This window comes from Ammodytes marinus (genome assembly GCF_949987685.1).
Source record: "Ammodytes marinus genome assembly, chromosome: 12".
Taxonomy (NCBI): domain Eukaryota; kingdom Metazoa; phylum Chordata; class Actinopteri; order Uranoscopiformes; family Ammodytidae; genus Ammodytes; species Ammodytes marinus.
In genome coordinates this window covers 12,894,285-12,906,696 of record NC_137216.1, presented here as the reverse complement: position 1 = coordinate 12,906,696, position 12,412 = coordinate 12,894,285, and the positions used below count along the sequence as shown (strand labels likewise).

General features: G+C 40.4%; 2 protein-coding genes across 2 annotated transcripts; one reads left to right on the top strand and one right to left on the bottom strand.

Moving 5' to 3' along the window:
• Positions 1–1,049: 1,049 nt before the first annotated feature.
• Positions 1,050–6,679, bottom strand: LOC307258772 (F-box only protein 47-like; the record flags this gene model as incomplete). Its single annotated transcript, XM_080038426.1, has 10 exons — positions 1,050–1,150; positions 2,240–2,399; positions 2,914–3,056; positions 3,205–3,354; positions 3,773–3,946; positions 4,296–4,404; positions 4,845–4,919; positions 5,469–5,545; positions 5,667–5,828; positions 6,478–6,679. The coding sequence occupies 10 exons, from the start codon at positions 6,677–6,679 to the stop codon at positions 1,050–1,052; spliced, it is 1,353 nt and encodes a 450-aa protein (XP_079894552.1).
• A 4,110-nt stretch (positions 6,680–10,789) lies between these two features.
• Positions 10,790–12,210, top strand: LOC307258737 (claudin-14-like; the record flags this gene model as incomplete). The annotated part of the gene is made up of 2 exons (XM_080038392.1): positions 10,790–11,023; positions 11,683–12,210. The coding sequence occupies 2 exons, from the start codon at positions 10,790–10,792 to the stop codon at positions 12,208–12,210; spliced, it is 762 nt and encodes a 253-aa protein (XP_079894518.1).
• Positions 12,211–12,412: the final 202 nt, after the last annotated feature.

Genomic DNA, 12,412 nt, shown 5'->3' with positions numbered 1-12,412 from the left:
TACTCTTGCCAGATCACTTCAAAACAATGAAAACACGAATGATTAAAATGCCTGGGAGATTGGACGCCATGTGGATGACATGAATCTAAACTTGGTGTTGTAGGCCTTAAACTTCAATGTCTTATAGCCTTAGTTCTTCCTGTGCGTGCTACCACTTTGACACCATTTTTTTAAACGAAAACAAAATCCTGCTGATAGTATCATTTGTTTATGACTTCTCTGTAAAGTGATTATTTAAGGCTGACTTCTCTGTTAAGTGATTAATTACCCGTTATACCTCAATTCTGACACATGTGAATGCAGCCAGAGTGACATCCTGTAAATTGAAAATATTCATATTGTTTCTGTATAGTTACATTTAAACATTTGTAATGGAATCCTTTTTTTCTATCTTATGACAACGCTTTAATTTAATACATTTTATCAACTGACATTTTTTGGAATATGCTGTTGTACTACCTGTATGATAATAAAAACATGTTATTTGATGGGTATACGCTGCATTTTTATTTTTCTAAGCGGGCAGCCATAAATTAATGGACAATAAAGATCTGTAAATGAAGACAAATTAAAATTGAAAATACCATTTTAATGAATCATACAAAAACAATATAATCATTGTATCAACTATATTTACCAAGAAGTTCAGTGTTTATCATAAATAGGTTCAATAAATATTATTATTCTTATAAATATTAAATACATTTTACAAAAAATAACATTCAAGATGTTTAAAAAGAACAAGATTTCAACACTTGAATAGAAATATAAAAACATGTATAAATAGCCACACTGTTAGGACAAGGTAATTAAACAGCTATGTTTTCAATGAACAAATGCGGTCTTGAAGCGTATAGTGAACCAAGGCTGCCACCAACCCTCCCCATGTTCAAGTCTGTCTTCACTCCCTATTTGAGCTTCCTATTGTTGTTAAGGTCCTTCACTCTCTTTCTCTTCGTTCGTTAATCCCCTTCATTATTGGCGTTTCTTTTCTCTCTGACCCTCCCCTCTCGTCTCCCACATCTCATCACTATTAACATGCACCACTCCTATTTGAGGAACAGGTGGAGGAATTTAGTATGGAAGCGGGCACTGGAGTCCAGCAGAATGCACAGGGTCTGGAAAGTCTCCCTGTCGTCAAGCTGGTTCCCTGAGAGCAGAGGATGGAATGATTTACTTATGATATCACTTTTAATTTGGGTCTTGGGCATTCTGTGAGGTATACAGTGGTTCCCAACCCGTGAGCCAATGATATGAAGCAATCCGCAAAGGGAACATGGCACTTGGTTGAACTGTTCACTGATTATAAGCGGATGCAGCCTTTGATTAGGTGGACGGTTTCTGGGAATTGCTTTAAGAGGTTCTCAAGCCAAAGAAGGTTGAGAACCAGTGATCTAGGCAATACAAATAGAGTAGGTGAGTGTATGTGATATGAGTGGCAGAGTTTTAAACATCCACTCATTCAGACTAAATCACTTTGCTCTTTGTTTTTTGTTTTAACGACAATTCTCCACTTTATTGCCTTCCATGCTTAGAGAAAAGCCACTCATTTTGCTCTATAGCAGAGCTTGAAAGAAGTAGCTTTTTTCATCTATTCACATTAGCAGAGAGTTAAACAATGTAATGAATGCAGCACTCCAGGTGTATTATTGTCAATTAGCGTGGGGCGCGGATAAAATAGGTGCAGAAATTGAAGGGGGGAGGTAATCAGAGAAACTAATGAGGGTTTGCTCTTGGTGGTGAAATGAATACGATAACACGTCCACCAGAGCCGAGTATATTTTCCAATAAAGTACAGAAAAAATAAAAAGTTCCCTATCACTACTGTCCTTCTGAGCTGTCAAACACCTACAGCGTCAACCATCAACACACACTGTCAAAACAAGCTGCTCCACACTGCAGGCAATATAGACTAACATGCCACTGTGCACACCTGAAATGTATGAACTTTTTTTTTTATGTTTTTTTTTATTCAATTTTATATTATTGCTTTTTTCTAATCATTGCTTTACCAACCATCTAAAAGCTGTAGTTATTTTTCTTCATACTGTTATTTTTGCAATACCTGCATATTATACTATAAAAGTCGTTGCAAGGAACTACTTTTAACACAACCACTGGTTTGTGTTATCTATCCAAGACTTTTTCAACGTTATCTTTTTATTTTTTTTTGGTGTGAAGACTAAAGAACTTTACATGCCATCACATTTGCTTGCCACAGAAAGCTGCTCCAGCTCACCTGCTACGGAAAACTCAAAGAACTCCCTGGTGACCTCTGCAAACATGTTCTCCAGTTGTTGGATGAAGCAGAACCTCTCAGGAGCCGTGTTGAAGACGCTGCAGATCTGCTGCACCAGTTTCACCGCCCAGGACATGTGATAGCCATCCTTCTCACACACCTGAGGATGAGGCCGTGCAAAGCAGAAAACTCAACACATAGCTTTACTCAAATTTCCTTAATCAATAAAATGAATAATTGTGGATTAATAATCATTTCAATAAGGATTTGTCAGTTCAGTGGTCTTGGTATTGAGCACAGGTTCACTGACAGGTCAAATCCAAATGAACATGGCCAATTGTTCCAAGGCATTTTTAATTCAATATCAAGGAAATCAATCAAGCATGTAATAAAACCCAGTTTGGAGAAACAATTGCACTAATAGTTAAGAAGAGAGAAATATCCTCCCTGTGATTATACCAGCTAGTTTACATTTCAGTTTTTAAGTATGATACCGATAGATTTGAAATATTCTATGACGAATAACTCATCAACATCAGCGCCATGGACAGCACGAGTGTCTCTTAAAGCCAATGGAGCAGATAGTAATTGAGACTGTGTTAAGAGAAGAGAGACCTGTATGTCCCTGTCTCATTTCTACTGCTTGGTCAATATAAAAACAAACTAGTTCTCACCAGTATGATGTAGACAATGAGCCTGGAGATCTCAACCAGTCGTCCGTTGACTGCCTTGCTAGCCAGAACGGTGTAGCAGAGGCTGCTGCCACACAGCACCAAGAGACGGGCCACGTTCTCCACATGCCATTGCTGAGGAATGACTGGGGATGAATCAACGATCAGTTCATGAGTCAATACTCGGCATCTGAGTCATCATTTCTTATCGCATTGAGGTCTGTGGTCAGAATATGTGTCTTATCTAGGGTCTGTGACATGAAATATTTAAGAAACACTCAAAGTATCATTTACCAATGAGCTCCTCCAAGATCGCCAGCAACGAAATGCTGCTCTGGCCCTCGACTTCTAGTTTTCCATAAAGCAGGAGGATGGCCCTGGCCAGGTCCCACAGGTCACTGTGAGGCCGCCCCGTCTCCACCAAATCCTGCCAAGCCACGGTGCCTGCATGGAAGAGAACACCACACACACACAACAAGACAACAAGCTGAAGAGCAAGCAGGATACAGTTTCCAACACTTGTGTAATAGGACCGAGAATTTTTGGTCTCATAATACTACTCCCTTCTGTGTTTTGCTTTAAGAGTTGTTTGATCAAACCAATAGCCTTGAGTTGTACATTTCGATCAAATTTCAACGTATTCAGTAACATTTTAAATGTTTACACTGGTGAGAAAACAGTAAACTGTTTCAGAAAGCAGACACTAAAACTCACCCATAATCTACAGTTGCACTGTACCTACTCTGCCTACTAAGGCAGATTACAGTCTGATGTTGTTCAGAAGCGTCTCAACAAAAAACTAAACAATCCTCCTAATTAATATTCTCCTCAAGAACAAAGCCCACTAACTGCTAAGCCTTACCCTCGGGCAGCAGAGGTCCATAGAGGATGAACAGTAGATGTGCCTGGCTGACCATGGGCCAGGGCTTCAGGAGCTGCATGAGCCAGAACTGACACTCTGGCTGGTGGGGCCACGGGTCCAACAGAACCTGACGGCAGAACAGACGCAGCTGCAGCTCCTGGTACCACCTCACCCCTGAGGAGAGACACACGAGTACAGAAACATTGGTTGTTGTGTCATTCCTATTCAGACGAACACAAGTCTTCCCAGTAAAAACTCCTGAGTCAGTAAGCATCTATAAATCGGTCACTCCCAGCTTTGTAACCATTTAGATTCAAAACAACTTCAGAGACTCAGGCATGTCGCAACTACCCCCACCATGGATCCGACCGAGGGAAACTAAATGTAATGTTAGTGTTGCAGTGGCTCTACAAGAAAGAATGACGTCCTCCCTGATTTGACTGTTCTCCATATCACACTTCTACTTTGTCCTATTTTATATTCAGCAACATTTTTCACTTTCAGACACTTAAAAAACACACACCTGGTTTTCCGGTGATGACTGCCTCGATTTTCGGCAGCAGATGTGTGAGATCACACAGGAAGTTGAACACCCTGTGGCATTCCAGCTCATCCCAGCCTGCGATCAGTGTCTGAGAAAGTATTCAAAAGAAGACCACCAAACAGTTACAATAACAGCAAGCATTTTAATATACCCTGCTAACTTGATTATCTGAACCTGGGATGAAACACAAAGGTGAGAAATAATTCATAAGAACTCTCAATCTTATGAATTCAGTTTTTCTACCTGGAGTTATTTCAATTATCGCGCTAGGTGTCTGAGGTGATGACATACTATACAGGTGTGACATACTATATTATGTGTTCTGTTTGATGCTCCCCCAAGTCTTTCATTTAGTCTTTACTTTTTTAAACTTTTGAAACCGTAAAGGGGAAAACGGGTGCGTTTTCACTGTGTAAAGTGCCCCAAAGTCCTGAAGACTGGATTGAAGGAGCTTGGAATATGCATAAAATCATATTGTGTATGATTTATATGGTAATAACATCCAAGTTTCAGTGTATTGGTCCTCACCTGGAGGAAGACTCCGTAGCTGGTGAAGCCAATGCAGTCTGCTGCCACGCACTGCTCCAACATGAAGCAGGGAATCTGGAACAGTTCAGTGGCTCAACTTAATTTATCACGCGTGGTTACTATCATATCATTACATTTGCCGTGTTGTTCTAACTGATTTGTTAACATGCTAGCAGGCATCCTATGTGGATTTATGCAGCTTAAATATCAAAATGAAAGAAGACATTTTCAAGTGTAGATGAAAAAATCTGCTATCTGTGAATATGTATTTTATTAACATTGTTTTAGGTCATCTTTGTCTTACTGACCCATTGTGAGTAAAGAAGGTAAAAGCATTATATAAATATGATGAAAAGATGTACTTTTAAGAAAAATATATATAAAAGATATAGAAAGAAAGAACAACATTATACAGTATATATATATATATATATATATATATATATATATATATATATATATATATATATATACTGTATAATGTTGTTCTTTCTTTCCTACTTTCCAAAATTGTCAATTATATCTAAAATATAAAGAGAAACATAAGGTATGGTCAACTGGATCATTCTTACTTCAAAACATTTAATACATCCACATGTTTCATCTCTCCCCTCCTTTTCTTACCTGTGCAAACATGCTGAAGATAAACTTTAACCTGTCCTTTGTCGGTAGCAACAGGGTGCATCTCTTAAACAGCAAACCTGAGACATTGAACAAAAAAGTACACAATAATTTTAAAATATGAGAAATTATGGTCTTTTCTATCCCTCCACTTGACAGGGAACTTTTTCCTTAGTACCTTGTGTCTATAATGCCACATACCAAGGTCTCTGTAGTGTGCGAGAATGGACCTCTGTTCAATGCAGGTGGAGTGGTGAAAGCTTTGAATGATCGCTTTATTCTTCCATGCCTGGGTGGAGACGTAGCTCACAACACATCTAGTGATTTCCTTGGACACCATGCTAAACACACTGATCTCCAGCACTGAAAAACACACACATTTTTCATTCAATTAGAGGAATGGATGTCATTTCAGGTACAAACTGTTGTTTTGTTTATGTTATATACTGTATACGCATTCTGAAAAATTTGGTTTATATTTCAGACTACAATATCTGCCATTGTTCTTTAAATTACGCATAATAAATGATCCATCCAGTGGTGATAAATAGTGTCTAAGGGCAATGGGTGTCATATTGCCTATGGACTGTGTAGCCAACTTAGACAAATGGCTATATGTGATTTTGGGCTATATAAATAAAAACTAATCTGATTTGATAAATACCACTGTCCAAAAAGCATAGTAATGTATATTGCTGGACTTCAATCCAATCAAAGCAAAATATGTGGTACATTTTCTTATCAAGACATTTAAGGCAGATGCAGAGGCACAAAAGTCTTTGTACAGAAAGATCCGTACTACATGAATATACAAAAAACATGCATTTTATTTACCAAGAGACCTAATATGAAACTAATCTTTCATATTGCATTGGTTTTTTTTAGCTAGGCTACTTTTCATCTAGAAAGTTTCGTGTGCAAATTGTGTTGAATGCTGCTGTTTAAATTACACTCTGCAGGACATGTAAGTAAAACTGTAGGTTATGTTACAATACTAGCCAGCTACACCTACCAGACAGTTTATCTAGAATCATGTCAAACACTTCTGACGGGAGCCTGTGGAAACAGCAGTCACTGGTGTGAAGCTGGCTTCGGGTCATGATGGTTCTGGTCGGTCGCGGCCGATGGTGATGAAGAGCCATCTTGTATTGTCCGGCCTTGTGTGTCAGCATGTACCTCCCAACATTTCTGGGGGCCTTCTTCACCAATACCATCTCCGCTGAAATTAAGCGACTGTATTCAAATAGATAACAACTCATTTGGATTGGGAATTCAAAGAAAACAACTGAAGCTAACCAAACATTTGCTAAAAAAAAAAAAGATCACTCCACTGTTTGTGGTGAAGGAAAAGCAGCTATGCTAACATAGTTAGCTAAATTGAGATCCTATGTAACTAAATTATCTGTGACTTTAAGGCTTATGTTGTCATAGACTAAGATGTACTATTAGCAGGAACACAGGCTAACATTACATTAAAAGTGTGTCTTACCAATAGAATTGACTGTGTAATGTAGAGAGGAGATAACGTTAAAAGCTGTGAAAGTGTGAAAGGCCAAGTCAGCTGCTAGCTTAGCTGCCCTTTGATGACGCCGTTCACAACCGCGCGAAATAAAGGTGAGTTCAAGTCGGATTCAAGTGTCCGTCCCTGTTTCTTCTTGCAGGAAAAAAAGAAAAGAAAATAGGGCCAAGTATCCATTAACTAAATTATTACATAAAATGTAAGGTTAAGTATTCCAAATGTCACAAAAATAGGACAATTTAAGTATTAGCATTAGCATTTTTTCTACTAGTATTCCTGAAAAATGTTCAGTTCAGTGTTGTATCTGGTGTGGTATTTTAGTATAGTACTATGAGCTCCAGCTCATAGTGTCTTGGCCTCACTACTTAATTATAAGTCTGGCCTACATGAACAAATGGTGAAGAAAAATAGCATTAGTCCAGGTAAAGTGTAATGTTTGTGTTAAGTAAGTATTAAGTATTTCCCTCTGAAACGTAACAGTGTCCTATAAAACAGTGTATTATTACTTTACTAAAAGTAGCCTACTGATGTTGTAGCCTACTCTAAGTGCTTTGTTAAACTTTTTTTATAACAATAATTTTGTGTAGGTTACACTTGTGTACTTTATTAAACAGCGATCCAGCAGTTACAGATTGCCCTCGCACCATAAATCATTTGACTTATTGCCCACCTAATTATCTGGAAGGCCCTGTGCTATATACAGGTGTTTTGAAATCATTAGTTTGGCCGATTAGTGATGACTCGCTCATCTGTTAGTTGTGCTGCACCTGTTCGTGCAGCACAACACTCATTTTAGTCCGTGTTGTTAGTTTACGAGATTTGGTGACCTCAAATAACTCCTGTCATTGCTCCACCCAACCTCAGCCTGTGCTGGTTTTATAAGCCATAAATGTGCAGGCCAGGGCCATTCTAGATATGCTATCGAGAAAATTCTGTATATATGTTGTTTAAAATGTAGGCCTATGTGTACTATAGAAAAGAGTGAAAGCAATCAGCACTTAAAATATGCAGGCCAGCACTACACACACACTCATGGTTGCGTGTTAGCCTCCAGCACCGTGCGCAGCGAACCAGCTATGCTCAGCTGCTAATCACAGGATTATTCTGCTTAACTAAGACTATTAAGTGTCCCACTTTCAAATGGTGTCTCCCGCGGCAAGGCCTTGGAGGGGATCATCCCCTCACTGTGGCGCTCTTACGGAGGAACAGAATTGTACACAAGAGACCCAGGGGAAGAGCTAAGGAAAAGCCCTTGTTCACCAATAGGGTGTCATGGTAGGGGCACAGAGAGAGAGAGAGAGAAGGACTAGAGCAGAGGAAGCTGGACCTCACAGTAACCCAGATATCTTAATTGCAGCTTTGAATGACCTCACCTGGCTCGCAAAACAGTATGTACCACACACACACACACACACACACACACACACACACACATAGCCTACAATCATCCAGATAAATGACAAATGATCAACTTTGCATTAATGTACAGAGTGTACTAGTATGTTTAATGTTGCTGGCTGACTGAAACCTAATTGCAGCTAATAAATATTCCACATGTTGCGTACTGTTTAAGTTGATAGTCATGCATATTTTTCATTTATCTCTTTCCTTATATTTTCCATTATTCATTCCACAGATGAGGAGATTCTGGGAGCTGAATTGTTGAGACAAAAAACGAGCACAACCGGCGAGGACAACATCTCCTCTGTCTCTCTGTCTCCGCCTGAGGTTTGGGCATCGGTGCTGATTGTTTCTGTCTGTCTGTCTGCCTGTCCGGAGCAACAAGGCCACAGCGAGGACTGTCTTTCATATCATCTTCTGACATGATGCTCCGGAAGCTTGCGGGGGTAATGATGAAGAGGACAATGATATCCAACACTGACCAGTCACATTACTGAAAGAAATCCTGCAGATGACACATATCCCTTGTCTGTGAAGGCGTCAGCAGCAGAGACAGAAGGAGCCAGTCGGTGTGAATTCTGTGCCAATGGCATTACTTATGTGGAAGTGCAGCATCTGGACAACACCTACCATGGCTCTATAATCCGTGTGTAACCTTGTCGGTGAGTATTCAAATGTGGAGTTTTTGTTTTTCTTTAACTTAATATTAAAACATTAAAAGTTAGTCAGCATCCGATGTGCACTACTAATCCACAGTGTAGATAAGTTAGAAATTGTTCTAAATGTTACACTGACTTTGCTGTTGGGCTGGCTAATTTGTGGTCAAACAATGCAAAACAACATGCTTCGGACAGCCTGCCTTTTGTTCCAATTGCTCACTTGTTATGCCTTCAGCGTAGTCAATCATTAAGTAAACACAGTGAGGCTTGTATCTGTGATATTTTAAAAGGCCCCAACCGTGGCAGGTCTAACACCCGAACAACAACCAGCCTCTGTTCGCCAGAGAGGTCGAAACAATGAGTCTGTATCAGCACAGTTTGGTTTCAAATGGAAAGATGCTTTGTTTTTTAATTTGGCTGCTGCAACAAGCAATATTGCTTTCAGAGGGGGGTATTATTTATCAGTAAATGAAAACATATTTCTATGGTCGACTTTGTAATATTGTCCGCTCATCAAGCAGGATTTAGTTTTTGTTTGTAATCTAGAGAACACTTTGTTCAAAACAATGAGAAGGAAGAAAAGTAAATGCTTAACCACCAAGTTTACCAGGATCTTACTGCGAGGGAGGGAGGGGATCTTTAGTTGTGGCCTACAGCTTCCTGGGCATATTTTAACGCCACGTGTTCATTTGTAAAGGTAGGTGATCTCAGGTCAGAAAATTAAAGTGGACTTAATATCATTTGGCCGGTTATCAGAAAACTAGTCACATCACTGTCTATTATAGCCATTGTTTTTGGGCAACATCAGTTCCAAATGCTCATGTCGAAAACCCTGCAGAGCTGTGAAAAAAAGGTCACCGTTAGTGGTTTATAAAAGTGCTCTCGGCTCGGGTGATTTCTGTAAATGTTTAATTTCCTCTCTCTCTCTCTCTCTCTCTCTCTCTCTCTCTCTCTCTCTCTCTCTCTCTCTCCCCCTCTCTCTCTCAGTCCCTTCCTGAGGGGTGGCAGGGGGAGCTTAGCGAATAGGCTGCTGCTGTGCTTTGCCCTCCAGAGGAGAGCGTTAAACAGGTGAAGCTGAACACTTGCTCTCATTAGTTACAGATGCAGTCACCTGCCACTCACAGGAGACTGTCGCCACAGTTGTGAAAGTTTTCCACAGCAGCTATTTCGGGAAAAAAACACACTCCGGAGACACTTGTGGAGCGGCTCAGACTCTGTGACTGGATGTAAGCTCAGTGGAATTCACTGCACTGCTTTGGACCATGCAGACAACAGAAGGAATCCAGCCACGACTTCAGCCCTGGGAGACTGTAGTTTGATTCTACAGGTGTTTCTTTTTGTATGTGGCAATATGGTATTTCTCTCTATGTCTGTTTGACTTTTTTTCTTGTGGCTCCATGGATTTTTATTAACCCTCATAGTTCGGCCTGTGCAATTAATTTATAATTTTGACTTCCAACAATATTAACATTTTAAGAATCTACTGTAAAAAAAACAGCTTTGCCAATAATTTCAAAAACAAAAGTTACTTAATGCATGATTGTTTACAAAGGCATTGTTATTGTTATGTTAAATAATCATGATCTCAATATTGATCAAAATATTCCCGATCATAATATTTGCCCTGATCGAGCAGCCCTACCTCTTTGTATCTTATGCACTTTCGAGTGCTATTGTCTGCAGTGATTTCAAACTGTCCCTTTGTACATTGCAGTTTGATCATCCGTCGCAGTGAGCCAACAATTATGGCCAGCATGGCGGTTCAACTCCTCGGCTTCTTCTTGGGCCTGTTGGGGTTTTTGGGGACCGTCGTGGCGACTGTGTTACCGCACTGGCGCAGCACGGCCTATGTGGGCTCCAACATCATCACAGCCACCGGCTACATGAAAGGCCTGTGGATGGAGTGTGTGTGGCACAGCACCGGCATTTACCAGTGTGAGGTGTACAGATCTCTACTGGCACTGCCACGCGACCTGCAGGTACATAATACTTCACATTCCCTATGTTGCTATTATCCAAATCATGTCATAATGAGAAGAATACATTTTTTTCCAACATTTACTTCTTAAATGTGAGGATTTGCCGTTATCTCCTTGTAAACTAAATATCTCCACCTCCCTGGACACTTGGAAAAGTTGATGGCACCTTTTTACTGTTTTCTGATATTTTAACATTAAAGGTGCACTATGCAGTTTCATTTACAGAGCCTGCAGTTAGTTTATAAAACATGTTTTCTCTACATGTAATTCTTAATATTGAATAATTCTATCATAATAAATCAAAACTAAATTATTTTGAGGAAACTGGAACCAAACATAGAATATGTTTGTCATCAAAACTGTAGGCCCTGCTGCTGTAGATAAAAACTGTGAAACAGTAACTTTTCGGGAAGCTTTCTAACTTCAAACAGTGTTCCAGGGATCCAAATTTCCCGTGAAGAAAGTTTGTTAATTCAGTTATGAGAATATATCTTAAAAAATGCTCACTTTTCTGACACGCCCAAAGTGACATAGTGCACCTTTAATGAATTAATGGAGAAAAAGAATCTGCATATTTGTCAAAACTAAAAATTAGTAGGTTTTGGAAAACGGATCACCTGTTTTTAATCCCATACTCTTTTTATTCTCCTCCCCACTAGGCGGCCAGGGCGCTCATGGTTCTCTCTTGCGTCACCTCTGTGCTGGCGTGTCTGGTCTCTGCCATGGGGATGAAGTGTACCCGTTTTGCCCGTGGCTCTCTGGTGAAGTCGGCCCTGGCTGTCAGCGGGGGGATCTGTTTCCTGTGCGCCGGCCTGCTCTGCCTAGTCACCGTGTCCTGGAACACCAATGACGTCATCATGGACTTCTACGACCCCTTCCTACCCAGCGGGCAGAAGTATGAGATCAGCCTGGCCGTGTACCTGGGCTACGCCTCGGCCTGCCTCAGTCTGACCGGAGGGCTGGTGCTGTGTTGGAACAGCAAGGGAGACAGCTCGTCACACAGGAGACCTCCCCTACTCCGAGTGCAAAGGAGTCAACCGTCATCACCACCCCCGGCCTTCAACAACATATACCCTCCTCCTCCTGCCGCTCCGCCCTACAAGCCTCCACAGGCCCTGAAAGGCAACCATGCCCCCTCACTTTGCTCCCTCTCCAGCAGTGGCTACAGGCTCAATAACTATGTCTAAAGACTGGAGGGGAGATTGTAACACATGGGCAAAAGACACAACTCAGACTATTTGTGAATGAAAAAGAAGTTGCGTTGACCAAGACACTGCAACGTGCTTTTAATATCTTGACAGGCTTCGTCTATACAATTAAAATAAGTTTAAATAGGAAAGGCTACCATGTAAACATTTAAGAAAACTGCTAATGCTTTTATTTAACTTT